We start from the raw sequence: 13,983 nt of genomic DNA, 5'->3' as shown, positions 1-13,983 counted from the left end.
AGCACAGTGCAGAAAGAAAATTCTTAACATACACACACACGTTTTAACAGATGATCACATTGTAATACACAAAGCTTTCCAAAGAGAGTGTGTATGAAGACTTTAAATTAGGATTACCTGAGTCTGAAGCAGCAGAGGTGGAAATACTAAACACTTTCGGGTGCGATGGAGGTTGAGGGCACAGTCCCTCACCTCCAATTCCGACCCCCAGCAAGGGAGCTGTTTGGGAAAATGAATATGACCTCCGCTTGCGAGGGTTTTCCTCGTCGTAGAACTCTATCATGAAGGCCGTGCGGGTGCTGGCTGTTCTGGTTGCACTGGCGCTTGTTTGTCCTCCTTCTGCTGCCCCTCCTGCATTGCTGTGAGCTGCTTTTAGGCGCTCTTCAAGAGCATGGCGGCGGTTGGCAAAACGCAGGCCAAGTCCATTCTCAGAGTCACTCTGGGTGCCATCCTCATGTTTGCTGCCTATTGGGACACACAGGGATGCAAACAGTTTACCACCATGATCAGTTTGGGAAAAACAACAAATATCTACTGGAAATGATAATGATAATGGTCCTATGACAGTATCCCACACAACACTGCAGTTCACAATCAGATCGTCTTGCCTACCTGTTTTTCATACACTGGAACGTACAGATATTCTACTGATAACCTGTAGCTGACATCCTTAAACTCTGTATCATTAAATATTTACACAGTTACACAGCATCTCTGCACAGACTCAGCATCATCAGTTCAACATGTCTGGCTCTTTACTTCACATCCTCTCACAAAATACAAAAAAGAAGTACCACATAAACCTGAGCCCACGGCCACATCCACCTGAATGCACATCCATTGCAGATGCTGCCACAAGAAACACATGCTGTTGATAAACCATTGCATCCAAAATCAACAATGAACTTCCAGCTGTGGCCTTATTCAAATCAGTCAACCATCAAAAGAGACTCTCAGTTCAAAACAAGCAACTTACCTACCACATTACTGCAGTATCACGTTTTGATCTGTCTGAGTTGAACCGGCAAGTCCTCTCAGTGTAATGTGATCGTAGACAGTGAACAGTGTGCCACAATAATCCAGACATGCCACCCACACAACTACTGGCCCTGCCTACTTTAGTGGTGGAGGGTTTGGAGAGGGGGAGGGGAGGAGGAAGACATGGAGGGGGAATCAGAGTAGAGGGCTGGACGTGCGAGGGTGTGTGTGTGTGTGTGTGTGTGTGTGTGTGTGTGCGCGCTTGTGGGAGTGGTGGGTGAGGGGGATTAGCAGTGGAGAAGGAGAGGAGGTGAAAGGGGAAAAGAGAGAAAAAAGAGGAGACTTAACATGGGAAAAGGTTGGGGGATGTGAAGAAAGATGAGGCTGGATGGAAAAGAAATACTTAATTACTGTAAGTAGGTGAAAAATAAATAAATAAATAAACAAATAAAATCACAACAAAACCAATGCAGACAAAAAAAGCTCAGGATTATGCATGTTACCATTTCAGCAGACAGACATTTATTACCAATCAGTTCCAACTAGTTAGCTACTCCGGCAATCAGTGTATCAGGATGTTGACAAGAGTCCAGAGTCAATTTCATGCTTTTATTGCATTTATCAATTTGCTGCGCTATGTTCTTAATAATTTTTTCTTTGAAAATATACAAGGAAAAACTACTGCCGACAATCAATAAATCATCTTTTTTTTCTACAAACATTTACTATCATTACATCATTAATATAAACGCTAACCAAGTATTAACATTCCTCCTACTGACAATCAGCAATTAAGTATTTAGTATTCTACCATTATCTCCACTCTCGTAAAATTTATTTTGAATGAATTTCAGCTGAATGAAAGTTCTTAGCTCACATGCGCTCACAGCCAGGCTGCAGCTGCTCTGCAGGGCAGGCGGGCATACGGGAAGAAAAGGTTAGTGCTCAGGCTTATTGAAACTCTCCTAAATTAGAGATGAATTATGTTTTGTTTATTTTTTTCCCAATAAATCTATATATTTATTTACCACTGTTTTATTGTTTCTTTTAATAGGCAGACAAAAGTCACTAAGCTGGCAACAATGAGGTGAACTTGCAGGGAAGTCTGAAGCTCACATTGTTGCTGTCATCTACAGAGGGAACAGAAGGCTGTGCCCAGTCAGGCACAAACTTTACATTGGCAAGACCTTACAAGTGAAACAAGAAGCATCACATTCTGACAGGAGACACTGGCAGGTCAAGGTCGGGGCCTCGTGGACATCACCCATCAGGGTGTAATGTGGACACATTTTCATTCCTAAACAGTTAGTCATAGTAAAGCACCACATAGTTATGTCAACTGTAAATAAAGTTAATAGATGAAAAGGGTTTTAATCCTACAAAAGAACTTGAGTCCAGCCTACGTCTGACTAACATTACACTGAACACTGATTAATGGCACTGAGCCTTTTTGTGGAGTTTGAAGGCAAGTCTCAAATCCACATTCTGGTTGTCATTAATGTGTGGAAAGTCTTGATGTCAGGAGTTGTGTTCCTGTTTGTATGAGCTTGGAGGTATTTTCTTTATGCTTATTAACATAAATGTAAAATTTAAAAGGAATTTTGATGCAAGTCTTTGACACATCTGATATTAGATCAATTTAGAAAAAAAGAACTGATCTGAAATAAAAAGCTTGTACATGGCCCAGCTCTAAAGTGGAGTACCACAAGGTCATGTTTCTGGGTCTGGTTCATTTGCCACATTCACTCCTCCAACTTTTCTGTATTTCATCAGAGCTTGATATATAGTATAGTCAAATAGATATTTCATTATAAAATAATATTTTAACAAAAGCATAAAGAGATAAAAAGTAAATGAATGAATAAAACAGCAGAGCACTACACGGTAGGTGGAGCAGATCAGCAGATAAGCAAACAGAGAGAGGCCGGTCTTTCATGCTGTTGCCCCACACAAAGAAGCCCTTGCCAGGACTGGAGGACAACAGAGGTGTCTGTGAGAGACCGGTACTCTGTCCCGCTTGCCCCACCATGACTCATAGTGGAGCTGACCTCTGTCTTTGCCATTGGTTGCACACAGACGCAAGTGAGCACCCCAAACAAGGATGCACTTACTTTACGTGCACACACAGTTACACAAAAAGATTAGAAAACGTGCAACCCCAAATATACACATACAGTAATTCCAGTTTCTCCAATAACATAATTCAGGACAACACATATATGGTTGGAATTGACCACCGCATCCATAAAGCTTTTACTGCTAATGCCAAGTTAATGTCAACTTTACCATAAACACTCTCAAAATCACAAAAAGCAATGCTGCAGTCACACAATTACACTGCAAATGCATTACCTGATATAAGAATATCATGTGGTAATGAGACAGTGAGCATATTTAGAACTACCAGCAGCATAAAGATGTAACTTCTTCATGTTTATTTATAGCAAGAAGAGAAGACTCACCTAGATGTTTACAGACACGGGTTTTGGCTCAAATGCTTCCTCCCAATATCCTCTGCTATTGTCTCTGCCAAACACCTCTACGACACGCCCAAAGCACATCTACCATGCCTCCTCTTACACATGCCGCACTGCTTGTCTGCAAAATCAGTGCCGAGCATACTTCAAACACACACATACAGCATAGAAATTCATACACGATCAGCACGCGCTTCCCACGAGCAATTCACGCACACACGCTCCTGCAGCCTAGGCGCACAAACAAACAGATGTCCCCAGCGAGATTCTGCTCTTCTAAATAAACCTCTGGATTCTCTGTTTCACTGCCATCATTTGCACTGTTACTATAACAACTATCAACCAAAGACTGCTCGCTCTTCCTTCGCCGCCTCCCTCTCTGCATTTGCTGCAGTCCAGACAACAAGCCTCTCTCTCCTCTTAGCTTTTCTTTGACTACTCACCTTTGCTGCAGCAGCTGTTCATTTTTTTCTCTCAGGTTTTCCAGCTAATTAACCCTCTCACCGATGCACTCAACTTACCTGTTCATTTACAAACGTTTCTTTCCACATCTCACACGTCCACAGCCAGTGGACCAATGGATCAGCACCATTCCCATTTGCAGGGGCACCAAAAGAGCAGATTCTGCACATTATACGCTGGCTTGCCCACGGGATGCCCCGGTCAAAGCAGTCGAAGCAGCGCATACGCGTGCCATTATTGCTGATATGGTTTACAATGCAGCATCTGTCTAACAACCGGAACTCATCTTTTTAAGGACACAGTAGCGTTACAGCAGATCTGACTGCTCACCTGGGAGGATGTCATGCAAAACACCTGAATCCTAATAGTTACCACATGCAAGACCAACAACACAACTCAAAATATTGAAGACTTTTAGGGAACCCCTTCTTCCCCACAGTGCCTTCAGAAGGTAAATGTAGGATCTATTGCCTGATTTGTCGCTAAATATTATCAAATCAATCTCACACTTTTGCAAATGACTTGGTTTCAATTACAGCAGGAAGTTAAACTGTATAAGGTTGCTTTTAGTCATCTCTTTCTGAATCTTTTTCAAAGTACACCTTTTTTGAATTGTATTGTACACCATGTATCTACATCATACATATTAAATAATCCTATAAAGAAGAGATACACACCCTTATCAGAACGCTCTCCTTCCAGCTGCTCACCTATCCTCTATCAATCCTTCTTTGTTCACTCCCTTCCTCTTCTCCTCCACGCTCCACCCCTTACTGTAACCCTCTTTTCTCAATTTTTTCTTATTCTAGGCTTCATGTCTACGCTTTATGTCTTGTTCTTGTCTTGCAGCCAAAAGGTCATGCAGTCAATCAATCAGAAAAGGACAAAATCATCCATTTTGTATGTCAATCCCTCAGCCAGCTGACACGCATGTTGGTTTTACTAACTCCATCTAATAAATTGGCTTTCCTGCCTCACCCCTACACTTCGCAGATTTCCATTTTCATCAGCCATAACACACCCTTTTCTTTCCTTCAACAACTTCTTAAATTGGCTTCCATTTCACTGACTCATGACCAGCATTAAGTCCATAAAACCCGACAAAACCCGAGCATCAAAACAAAGCTCGCCTTACAAGCGACAAGCTGTCACATTCTCAAATAAAAAAATAAAAAAAAGAGGGGAAAGAAATTGGCACAAGGACACTAGTTAGTACTTGGCTGGGTAAAGTGGACAATGAAGCACAACAATGTATAAAATCTTGTATAAATGTATAAAGTCTTTGGTTATCACCTTAACCAGAGACTAACTACCTAAGATTAGAAACAAAGCAACATCCAGTCCTCATGTAGTATAGGAGGAGACTCAGAAAAGAGAGAGCAGTTTACACAACGTGTGGTATGATATAAACAATATTTTCAGAATGAAGGTTACTAAACACGGTGAATTTGATTATTTTGTGAAAGAACCAGAATGACATCCTGGCCAGCCATAATAATTCGCTGCATGAAAATGTTTCTTGTAAAATTCTCTCTCTCTCTCTGATACCCCTGCCATTAACAACCATTTCCAGTGATCCAGAATACAAGTCACAAAGAGCTTTGATGTGATAACTAACATCAGGAGCATCCAATAGCCACTACTCAACACAACCAGGATCGTTGCCGAGTTGCTGATAACAGCTTTGATCAACAAGTTTTTACCACAGTTCCAACTACACTTTTGGATGTCTTCTGTTGATACTAGTCTGGGTGTTGCTCTGCCCATCAAAGTGTAACCCAGAGAGACCAGACTACTTCTTTGTATCAAAGAAGAAAAGAGTTGGCTACCAGAATGGAAATATGAAGAGAATATAATATTAACCTTTGAGTCTTTTGAGATGGACGGGTACATCGCTCTTGATGCTCTTGCTGTCGTCCTCCGTGGACTCACTGCGCACCAGTGAGGGGTCATTATGAGCCAGCCAATCCGCCACTTTGCTCTCAGACGCCATCATGGCAGCTTGCAGGGTGCTCAGGTCCCGGCACCCTGTGCCTCCGCTTCCTGCTCCACTTTTCTTGGAGCGAGATCTGTGGTGGTCGGGGTTGAACTTTGACACGTGATCTTTAATGGTGACTTTCCCTGGAGAAGTGTTGTCAAACTCTATGGTGAAGGAAGCGTGACCTTGCGCTGTGGAGGAGGCAGAGTGTTATTACTGTGTCAGTCAGCGCTAAATATAAGGTTTGCAAACTAAAGCAAAAGAAAGAAGTGGAAAAAGTGAATCTATAAATGTGTGTTCTTGCATGTAAAAAGCTGATACGGCTCATCAGACTATGCAAGAACTAATAGCTATTATATTCATACAAACAGGTTTTCTCTTTAGGAGAAATCTGAAAAAATCTGTTCAATCTAGACATCCGTTCACCTGCAGTGACGGGGTTCTGAGTGGGTGCTTCTTCTGTATCCTTAGTGGGAATCTCATGAATACCATTATTGGCCATGTGACCCTCCTTGGTAGGGATCTCGAAATAACTCGAATCGTGGGCAGTAGATGCATGAAGGCCGTCCTCTCTGGATTTATCTCCTCGACGGGCCTCTTTGCTCTCTGAAAACCCAAAAACACATGACAAGTGATAAATGGTTTACCTTTTGAGATCAAAGAAACTGGGTCAAGCTTTCTGAGTTCACATGAATTGCAGATATACCGTACGTTACGCAGAAAAGAAAAACATATAATTGTATAATGTATAATTGAAAATGAGGTGGTAATCTTTCAAGTGTCACATTAACTGAGAATATCTTGTTGAGCTCATCTCACGCCTTTAAAGTGCAGAAGCAGAAGCAGTTGTAGTTTACTGGAGCTTCTGCAAGGATATTAAACAAGAAAACACACCTAGCACTCATATTCTGCAGGTTCAAAGATGAACACAGGGATGTATTATATAATAGTATTGATCATGAAAGGTCAAGCCACAACACATATGGACCCATTTAATTTGGGTCATAAATCTTTGTCTCTGTCACTGAAAACAAGCTTTTTAAAGGCTACAACGGGTTCCTGGCAATATGGACCACTTGTTTTCTCATCTGATTATGTGAACAAACAGAGCTTCTGTGGGATCGGAAAATGATAAATGATGTTTTCAGAAATTAAAGGGGCCATCTGCTTCATGTTGGGAAGCAAATGTAGCAACATATGGTGATCAACAAAAACCGCAGACCAATGTAATCACATGTAAAAACAGAAAAGTGGATTTCCTATAAGTCATACGTTATATACTTATACTATGACTTCTTAAGCCTTCTTTAGATATCCTTCTTAAGGTTTTAAGAGACAAAGCAGGATTTTTCCACAAAAACAGAATCTCTGAACTGAAGGCCTCATTTTCCACTTTTGCCTTCAACTCAAGTTTAGTTGATTGGAAAAATAATCTTTTTGACATGTTCAGTGATTCCCAGAATAAGCTGCTCAGTAATTTTGGGAAGATTTACAACAACATCTAATCAGACAGAAGGATCTGAGATACTTCAATGGGACAGTGATGTGATAGATACTACATAAACAATAGAAAATAAAAGGAGGAACTTTAAATAGCAGCTTTTTGGCTGCTTTTGGTTTCCAGTTGTTGAGAAAACAAGATAATTGCGATAAAACCTACCATGTTGCATTCCATTTTGCTGTCTCATCCTTTTCCTTTACAACTGACCACCCTATCCTTCCCGAAAATCCACATGAAATGTTTCCTGTCGTTAGTAAACTTGGAGATAACTGTGAATTTAGTATTTGAGTAAAATAATCAGGATGATTTTGCCCTGGAATTGATACCTTGACATTCGGGTTTGTCTTCATGCTCACTATTATCTAAAACAGTATAAGAAGTTCTAAAATATTAAATTAAAACACACATAAAGCTATAGTAACACTTTCAGGTCCTTTACAGAAGTCAAAGAGGTGTGTACTTTCTCTCCTCATGTATGTAATAGATGCACTAAAATGTCCCCACTGGTCACATGACTCCTCTGGGAATAACTTGCAGTAGTCAATTCTGCAAAGCCGAGCTTCTTAAGTTAGTTTAATGTCATTTATATAAAAACTATACAGTGAAACTAAAATTGAATAAGCTCCAGGGCTTTCCGTTGGCTTTTATAGTCAGCTTTATGGTTTTCCATTTTTCTAAAAATGCTCTGTGGATTAATGACACCATGTGAGTTTATGTGCTTTCCGTAAACTTGAACAAACACCCGCTATCAGGGTGTGACTGATTTTAAATTAAATAACACAAAAACTCATAAATAACCCTGTAGATATATCTTTCGAACTTTTAAAGTGCTAAAAAGCTAGAGCAATTGTATTTTCATTGAACAGTTCTTAAAAAGAGCTTCAAGCAGAAAATCAAGTCCAAAGTAAGTGAATATCAGACGAATACAAAGTTGGCTCATTTCAAAAGCCCTTTGTCAGCTATAAATCCAAGTACACGGATTTCAGAGCAATACTTACCACTGAATTAGGGCTCGGTTAGCAAATGACTGCTGCAGTGTAGTGACTCTGTTTGGATACTGTGTGTGTTGTGTGTGTGTGTGTGTTTCTATATGCGTCAAGAGGAAAGGGGGAGCTGGTGCAGTGGCGTAACCCAATCAGCTTTAGTGACAATACATAAGGAGGGGGTAGGGAGACATGACAACACGGCCTATTCACTGAGAAGGAGAAAAACACACACTAAACTTAACAACTAAACTTAACTGACATAAGCAAGTGAGAAACAGGACACACTGAAACAGAATCACTTCCTGCGCTAAACCTATCGTTTTCTCTTTCACTTCCCCTAACTACTTCATCTGATAATAGCTGATGGAAATTTAAAGACAAAGGTCACAGTTGCAAAAAACACTAAACCAATAACATCTTCCTTCAATGTTGAGGTCTATGCCACTATGCCACACAAAACATACACCACAAAGACAATCGTAGTGTATATTGCCTCACAAAACAAACATTACAACATTAACTCAACAAGGCCTCTTTTTTATCTTGAGTCAAAGCTGAAAGTGGACAGAATGACTTCCACTCACCCGCTTCCATGGCTGAAGGAGTCAATCCCATTTGCCCGAATCTTTGAAAGAGAGTCTTGGAGCTTCAAGTCACTTTTGCATGCTCACACAGACGTTTCCAACCCTCAGTCTTTTCCAATCTCACTCCACAAGAATCATACTTTGCAAAAAAATCAGCAAAGTGACACGCATGGCACAACACAGACACAGGCTCTGGCTGAGTCCTAGGAGCCGAAGAGCAAAGAATTCGGTCACCAGCTGATGAACGTAGAGCCAGACTAACCATCCAGATGTGCTCAGAGATTTGAGGACCCTTCATCCCGCTTGGGTGTTTATGCAGATTAACCTCCCCCAACTCATTCTGACAACACTGATCCACTGAAGCAGCCTGGCACAGACAGATCTTGCATCACTGAAGCTGTTTCACTATTGGTGTAGCCTCTAATCCTGTTACTCTGACCATCCAATATGAGTTACCAGGACCCCCGCCCCCCAGTCTCTCGGTCACTAGTCTCAGACAGATTGTAGGCCAACAAGCCTACTGTACTGTTCATGCAGACACAGAGAAAAGCCATTGTGTGCACTTGGATGTGCACTGTTACGAGTGCAGGCGCAGGCCATCACTGCCTGAACACATACAAAGCAAATACATGTCATATAATTACTATTTCACTAAAATATTGAGCCACTGATTCAACTTAACATACTATTATTCATACTATGTGCTATAATAGACCACGCTGTTGGTTTACAGTATTACCAGATACTCAATAGTTATAAACGATTGCTCAATCTGTCCAACTGACTCAATATGGACCATTTTCATAAAATGGGTATCAGTCATTTATTTCACAGGTAAGGCTACTAATTATTTTACGATTCTGGCAAATGAAAAGATGATGCAGAAATCTCTCCATTACGAGCGATACAATTCATGTGGGCAGGACTGCGGTGGGAAAATGCTTTTGATTAAATAAACACATTTCAAATATAAATTTACTGCATATTTTTCATATTCTGGCCATCAGTCACCGGCAGTCTTCATAACCATCATGTAAGCTGAAACTATTTTAAACTGTAAGCACGTCAACAACAATTTGATTTAATTCTGCTGGAAAACAAAAACATAAAAATGGAACAAAAAAAGCTCCAAAACAGAAAAAGTTTCTTCCAAGCTACAATAGATGTTATAAATGTGTTTAAATGCACAATTCTGTCTTATATCAATGCTGCAATTAGATGTTTCGTTTTTAATAATCTTTTGTTAAGTCCCGGCACTGTTGTTTTAGAAATATAATGCTGTCATTGGATAAATGCAATGCTCCATCTAAACCTCTTTCTGTCCAGTGTATTTAGATCTTAACAATGAAAAAGAGATGATGTCTGTATGTGTGATGGAAGCTGAAAGTCTCAAAATTTTACAACCTCTTACCTGACATGGAGCTGTCCTGTTTTTTTGATGAAGATGATTTGGTTTCCTGTTTGAAGGAATTCTCGTCATCTGCATCTCCATCTCCCCACCAAGACGGCTGGCCGTACAGGGGGGTCCCGCGGGGCAGCGCCGTCACATCCCCTGTGACGGAAGCACGCACCAATACGTTTTAAAAATGTTCTGCAGAAGGTGAACATTTCGTTGTAGCTCTAGTCTGTCGAACATCTGTTACGGATGTCAAATACTCAGCTACTCTCAAGAGCAACATCTCACTGAATCACATTGGGCCCAAAATAATCTCAACTGGTGGTTGTGTTTGACTGCATTGACCTGAGGGCGTTAATATGCAAGGGGTGTATATGAAACAGGGACTTGGCTAGCCTTACTCTTCTCTTCAGTGTAAAAGCTGACATGGTACAAGCATCCTGTGCCAACTTGTCTCCCGAACCAATTAAGTGAAGACGAGTAAAGAAGTGAAAGGACACGAAGTTGAGAAAGGGAAATGACACAAAGGAAAGGTCTTTTTACAGATTTAATTCAGCACGCTGCATCTACTGCTGTGTTTGACACTCTATTCCTGTCTTTTCTTCTCCTTACTTCTTTCTTTTAACTGGTCCTTATCCCGAAGTGTGTATGTTAATCACAGTATATCAAGATAATTACAGATCCTGTGTGCCAAATTACATGCAGTGACGGTGGCCCGTCTGTGTAGCAGCTACTGAACGTATGTTCCCCATGAGGCGTAGATACAGTATGTTGGTGATGCCTGTTATTAAAACTACAACATCCTAGGGTTGCACAAATGAGCAGCAGATGCGAGCACCAATACTTGTTCGGGTTCAATTGTGCAAATGTGTGCCTGAACATCCTGCATTTTTAAAACTAAGAGACTGTTTATGGGTTTGCTGATTCTGAAAAAACACATAAGCTCCTTGTGGCCTTGCTTTGAGTATCTGGGACTTCAGCCACCACCACTACCTGGCCTGTGAGTTATCGGTGCATCCTCAGATCTAAACTGTCTTCAAGATAGAACCGGACAGTACAGAAAGCCCTCTCCTAGGAACCATTTCCACCCCCTGCTGGTATGATATAAATACAGTATATATATACAGTATATTTCTCACCTCCTATTCTTTCCTCTGTTTTGGGAGAGTCTGCAGGTTTGGCCGTTGGGTCTCTGGAGGAAGTCACCCCATCTGTCACTCTGCTCTCCCCCGACTTTACGGTGCTGCTGCTGGGGGACTTTGCTGTCTTTGTAGGGGTCTTGGTGGGAGACCTGTTCGTGGTTGTGTTTGCAGGCGTTTCTCCGTTGGAGGGCTTCTTACTGAGCTGGAGGCCACTGGTGAACTTTTCATGCTGAAGGGTGATGAAGAAAAGAAAAGAATGAGCCGATTAGAAACTTAAATTCAAAATTGTGTATCATGACAAATGGAATACATGAAGGTACGTGGGTTGTGTATTCTCACCTTCAGAGCCTCCTCGGGCACAGTGAGCTCCCCTCTCACCACCGTGAACAGATTGGTATGTAAGGCAATGAAATTAAGGAAATGCCGGCCACAATCTTACAACCATAATATACTGCTGCTACAAGAACCATTACATTTAAAAAGATACACAAGATAATTTACTACTCGAGGCAGTAAATGCTGCCATGTTTACATGGGGCATAATAAAGTAACGGCATCTTGGTGAGAATCCAAACAGGTCATCAGCCCGCTGATGATTTACAAGATTAGAAGACAGGAAAAGTGAAAGGATATCATATCCAAACCTTAGCTTGTCCTCTAACTTCAGAGTGATATACATCTGCTCCTGAATGCGGACATCGTTCACAAAAGTCTGCACAGGGAAGGAGAGCACAAGAAGTGTAAACACAGTAACGACGACATTTGTGAAAAGCAAAACTAACTCTATAGTGATGTCAAGATTATGCCAGAAAACTCCAACTCCCACTAAGTTGACTCCCAGCTATGTCAAACACAAAAACATCTGTGTTTCCATGTAGTGATTAGAGGTGCAACTAAAACTATTTACATTACTGATTCTGAGCCTTAATGTTTTATTTATAAGATGACAACAAACAAACAACCCCGAACTCTAAATAAAGACAAATAAATATATTTTAGTCTATGAAAAGCATGTTGAGCATTTGTAAATGGACACCAAAGAAAAAAAGATTAATTAGTAGTCATCTTTGTAGATTCATTTTGTTGTATTGAAAAGCACATGTGTCTAAGGACGTGTGTGAGCTGTTGGCGGTTGTGGAGTTTGCAGATACTAATCGTGCCAAACTGTGAACAATAAAACTAAACTTGTACAACGTTAACCAGGTGGTAATAAACAGAAACCAGTTTCCTTCAGGACAAAGGGCAGAAGCATAACAAAACCCACACTTCTCCCCGTTTCTACGCAGGTTTGGTTTCCATTTCTCTTCTTCACTTCACACTCTTTCCTCCCAATCTCCCGTCTTTCTATTATGCAGCACTGACACAGATCAGGTTTCGCTCAACTGCAAATGAAATTCTATCACACTTTCACTGCTGTGGTAATAAAACATTCCTGTCTCCCCTCCCTTCAAGCCAGCTCAAATCCTAACTGCTTAAACAAAACGGCAGGGAGATGGCTCCAGCAAGGGAGAAAATGGTGACACGGTCCAAATCTTTTTTTTTCCTGACGAGTGTGGTAAACCTCTTCTGTGTATACCCACTGACTCAGCAGGAGAAAACTTCCTTTGAATCCAGCCAAAGAGGCTGAATGGTTAATGACACAGCAGGAAGTGACTCTTGCTTCCTGTCTGTGAGCTGCAGAGGATGTGAAGGACTTTGTGCACATGTGTCTAATCTGGTGGGATCTGGCTGGGTAAAAAAAGAAAAATCGCTAAATACACCTCATGCCATGTGGCAAGTGGTTTTACTGAACTACACTGTGAAAGAGGGGAAGAAGAATTTGGGAACTTGACTTTGCTCATCAAAGCTAGGATCATATTATGTAGTGAGTTGTGTTTGCAGATTAGGTTTTGGTTTCAGCTGCACAACCTCAGTTAATCTGAATCAAATTTCAGTCTTTATTTACAAAATGTCCCTCAATGGCTTTTTAAGAATTGTATTATAGCCATTCACAGGTCAATGATTGTGTTTTTCAATAGATTTACATCCGTTACAGTAAAAGAAAAAGAAAAAAATAACTCTCAAAAGGTCTATTTTGAAGAAGAATGCTGCCACTTTTTCGTAGACAGGATTACAAATGTATTGAATTTTTGGGTTGTAAAACCTCGACAGCCAGAAGTTATACAGCAAATCTTTTCTATACACTTTTCACAGCTAAAAAATATGTTTTTTTGACATTGATGCTGAACTCTTATTTGAATGGTTCCTGGGTTGACATTATGTACTAGTGTTTTCAAAAAACATTCAGAGCTTTAACGTAATCGTCTTATCTGAAAATCATCAGGAAGAAACATCGGTAAACTAGCAATTGACAGCAGTCCGGTGATTTCTATTGACACAGTGACTCATTGTTCAAATTAAGATTGTAGTTTCCCTTTATTAAATTTTTTACGTAATTAGGATAAATAAATTTGGAGTTTGAGATAAATCTCCATCGACA

The 13,983-nt window shown here is 40.6% G+C and overlaps 1 protein-coding gene across 8 annotated transcripts in view; it reads right to left on the bottom strand.

Moving 5' to 3' along the window:
* The window catches only part of cep170aa (centrosomal protein 170Aa), a 38,181-nt gene that overhangs the window by 10,208 nt on the left and 13,990 nt on the right, over nucleotides 1-13,983 (bottom strand). For all 8 annotated transcript variants that reach the window (XM_061746007.1, XM_061746012.1, XM_061746011.1 and 5 more), the window contains exons 5-11: nucleotides 12,138-12,216; nucleotides 11,844-11,902; nucleotides 11,502-11,733; nucleotides 10,378-10,518; nucleotides 6,322-6,501; nucleotides 5,781-6,086; nucleotides 118-465 (exon numbers count right to left, since the gene is read on the bottom strand). In XM_061746007.1, the coding sequence (XP_061601991.1) occupies nucleotides 118-465; nucleotides 5,781-6,086; nucleotides 6,322-6,501; nucleotides 10,378-10,518; nucleotides 11,502-11,733; nucleotides 11,844-11,902; nucleotides 12,138-12,216 (1,345 nt within the window). The remainder of the gene's footprint in view (nucleotides 1-117; nucleotides 466-5,780; nucleotides 6,087-6,321; nucleotides 6,502-10,377; nucleotides 10,519-11,501; nucleotides 11,734-11,843; nucleotides 11,903-12,137; nucleotides 12,217-13,983) is intronic.

This window comes from Cololabis saira, chromosome 17, assembly GCF_033807715.1.
Source record: "Cololabis saira isolate AMF1-May2022 chromosome 17, fColSai1.1, whole genome shotgun sequence".
Lineage (NCBI taxonomy): Eukaryota > Metazoa > Chordata > Actinopteri > Beloniformes > Belonidae > Cololabis > Cololabis saira.
The sequence above is the reverse complement of the archived record's forward strand: the minus strand, read 5'-3'. Positions and strand labels throughout refer to the sequence as shown.